A 3,404-nucleotide genomic window follows, 5' to 3' on the forward strand; every position below is an offset into this window, starting at 1 on the left:
ATAAAGTTAAATTCTGTAACTCAGCAAAAGAAACTTGCTTGTTTCCCTTCAAATGAACCCAGTCTGGGAGCAGCAGAGCAGAAAGGAATAAAACAAGTTCAGCAAGTTAAACTATCAGGTATTTCACATTCGCCTTCAAGACAGTCCTGTAACTAAACCCACTGTGATTTCGCTTGTCCATTGAGTTCCACATTTTTCACCTGCAGGCGCTGGAGCATGTCAATGCCCGGCTTCTTGAGCTGTACCCTGATGATGAAGAACGATTTGATATTGTTCTGATGACTAATAACCATGCCCAGGTGGGAGTGAGGCTCATAAACAGCATCAATCACTATGGTGAGTAAAATAGAACTGCCTGCTGTTACATAATAAAATTAATTAATTTCATTATTTGTGTTCTGACCTTGGTAAAAGCAGCTTCTTCAATACTGAATACCCATTCCTTAGAGGATGATGTTTATTTTTGGGTGTCAGCATACATGAGAGAGTGTTAAGCAGAATTTGGTCCAAAGCTCTAGATTTAACTTGTCAGGTGTGAATTTTAATTTCTGAAAAAAAGTCCTTAAACTTTTCATTGTTTGGTGTTTATGCCCCCTATACATACACATTCACGGCAGTTATTCTGCTGTCTTAGAAGGATTTTGTGTTAAATTCGCAAGGAGGAAGGACTTATCACACATTATAGTCCGCTTAAGTTGACTAACTTGCTGGAATTACAGTGAACGTATTTTTCTAAGTTTACTATCAGTTGTAGGCTAGTGTACCTTTTTATGGGTTCCTTTTACAGGTTTGTAGTGTCAAGGCAGAGTAACACCTTGTTATGCTGTTCTTACTTTAGGCTTAACAATCGAACGTTTCTGTATGACGGGAGGAAAAAGCCCTATTGGTTACCTGACTGCATATCTTACCAACTTGTACCTCTCAGCGGACTCTGAAAAAGTGCAAGAAGCTATAGAAGCAGGTTTGAGTTGACTTTCTTTTGTTACCTCTCGGCTGAGCTTGTTAAAAAAATAATGTGTTGTGTGTCTTTCACAGAAAGAAGTGCTGCTTCATCAAATGCAGAAAGTCACAACTTTGTATGGTGCAAACATCACTTATTTTTACTTAATCAAATAAAATCAGGTTATTTCTCTGTATTTTTCCTCTCTGACTCTTCAGCCTGACAATGACAATTTAATCAACCTCTACCTTTCTCGCATCTTTCTGTCTTCTCCCATGCTACAAGAAATGAATTCCCATACGCAACTACTTGTCTCTATTCAAACTGTCATATCTTTGATATGAACTTCTGTGTTTTGTAATGAGTTTAAAAATAACAAATAGTTTGACTCAATGTTCTCCTTGGAATTTACTGCTTTGTCTCATTTGCAGCACACCTTGGGGACTGGTTTTGTATATTCCTGTATGGAAGTGGAAGGAAGCATGGCTAAGAAGTTGTGTCAGTGGGACAGCTTCCATGCATTTGTGTTAAAGAACAGCCATTACTAATTAGCTTTAGTGGTCGTTTCTGCTCACCGTGTATAAAGGTCACCACAAATAAGTTGTTGGAACCGAACTGCTGACAGTTTAATGAACGACTTTGCAGAACATGCTAACTGAGGTTCTCTGATCCATTTTCAGGCATCGCATCAGCTACGATGTTCACTGCTAGCAAAGATGTTTCTTATTCGGATACACAGTTGAGGGTGGCATTTGATGGGGATGCGGTTCTCTTTTTCCGATGAATCAGAACAGATTGTCAAAGAGCAAGGATTAGATAAATTTTTTGAACATGAACAGCTGAATGAAAATAAGCCTCTTGCACAGGTTTGTACTTCTTGAATCAGTGAGTTTTCAAAACCTTTGTTAATTTTCATTGCTGCTGTATTTCTTCAGTTTCCGCAGTGTGTATGTATTCTTTGTGGAAGCTGATTGCCCTATTTATTTCCTTTTCCAAGGTTAATCTTTAAAATGCACGTTTGACATAAAAAAGCCCGCCACTGGAGTCCTTTCACCAGATCTCTCACTTCACTGAGAGAACTGCATATATAAGACAGTGGCTTACAGTTCTATTTTGATTGTATCATTAGAAAATGGAAAGGCTACAACTGATTTCCTTGATTTTTTTTTTTTTTTAATCAGATTGTGTAGTTAGTGTTCATTTCAAACACTGGGATATTCTAGTTCTTGAAACAGAGTAGTATCTGTGTTTATTCCCAAGCAGAGCTATGCCATTTGTCTAAAAGACACAAATATTTTAACATTAGCTTAAACTGAAAGACCAGTTCTGCTGTTGTTAAAAATGGTATAAATTCAGAATAAAAGCTTGTTTTATGACCAAATTGAACAGTGCAATAAATTACAATTTGACCCAAACTATCATTTACTTCTTTTAATTGGAGTGTTAATATTGTTATTAATCTGGAAAGAGTTCAGTGATGTCTATGTAATTAGGTCTCTTACTGGTTTTTGCACAGAATAAAAAATTGCACCTCGTGGATCATAGTAAAAAGTGTTAAGTGTTTTTAAAGAACACCTTATTAAAGTTAAAGACTATAGTTTTAACTTCATAAGAGATCTTGTAAAGCTCTAGTGAGAATCAGTTTCCTACTGATCATACCATGTAGGATTATGGTTTTAACTTTTTTCCAGTTTGTGAATTCCTAGTGAGGGCACAGACCCATTTGGACACATTACATAGAGAATTTGCTGGGTAGCATAGCATTAGGGAAGGAATCCTGTATGTAACTGGCCATGAGGAATAAAGCAAAAGAATTCTTTTGGGAGTTGTGGACAAGTACTAAATATGCTTTTGGTATTTCATACTCAGGGTCCTTTGAAAGGCTTTCTGGAAGACCTAGGGAAACTCCAGAAGAAGTTCTATGCAAAAAATGAACGATTAAATTGTCCTATAAGGACCTTCCTGGTCACAGCCAGAAGTGCGGCGAGCTCTGGAGCCAGAGTGCTGAAGACTCTTCGTAGCTGGGGTCTGGAGATTGATGAGGCACTTTTCCTAGCAGGAGCTCCTAAAGGACCGATTCTGGTGAAAATCCGCCCTCACATTTTCTTTGACGACCAGATGTTTCACATCGAAGGAGCACAGAAATTAGGCACCATAGCTGCACATGTTCCCTATGGCATTGCTCAGAAATACCACAAATCTGCCTGACTGGATGGCACCGTTAACGATAAGGTTCTTAACTCAGCCAGCCTCTAATATACCAGTAGTTATGTCTGAAAACCTCTACATTTGTGTATTGTAAGCGCTATGTTTATAAAGATTTAACTTCTGGCTAGAACAGCCTTTAAAGAAAATATTTTTAATATAGGTAAGTTTTTAATAGAGTTATTTTAATAGCATTCTTAAGCAGTTTAGGTTTTTTACCTATGTGGATCTAACACTGTGTTTTTGATATTAGGGAAAG

At 37.5% G+C, this 3,404-nt stretch overlaps 1 protein-coding gene across 1 annotated transcript; it reads left to right on the forward strand.

Moving 5' to 3' along the window:
- Positions 1 to 206: 206 nt before the first annotated feature.
- On the forward strand, positions 207 to 3,404 carry LOC104616985 (cytosolic 5'-nucleotidase 1B-like; the record flags this gene model as incomplete). The annotated part of the gene is given in 5 exon segments (XM_010282172.1): positions 207 to 336; positions 839 to 961; positions 1,621 to 1,712; positions 1,714 to 1,806; positions 2,810 to 3,404. Coding segments are annotated over 5 exon segments (777 nt in total), but the record flags the coding sequence as incomplete, so codon positions are not given.

The sequence above is a fragment of the Phaethon lepturus genome, unplaced genomic scaffold, assembly GCF_000687285.1.
Source record: "Phaethon lepturus isolate BGI_N335 unplaced genomic scaffold, ASM68728v1 scaffold52532, whole genome shotgun sequence".
NCBI classification, from domain to species: Eukaryota; Metazoa; Chordata; class Aves; order Phaethontiformes; family Phaethontidae; genus Phaethon; species Phaethon lepturus.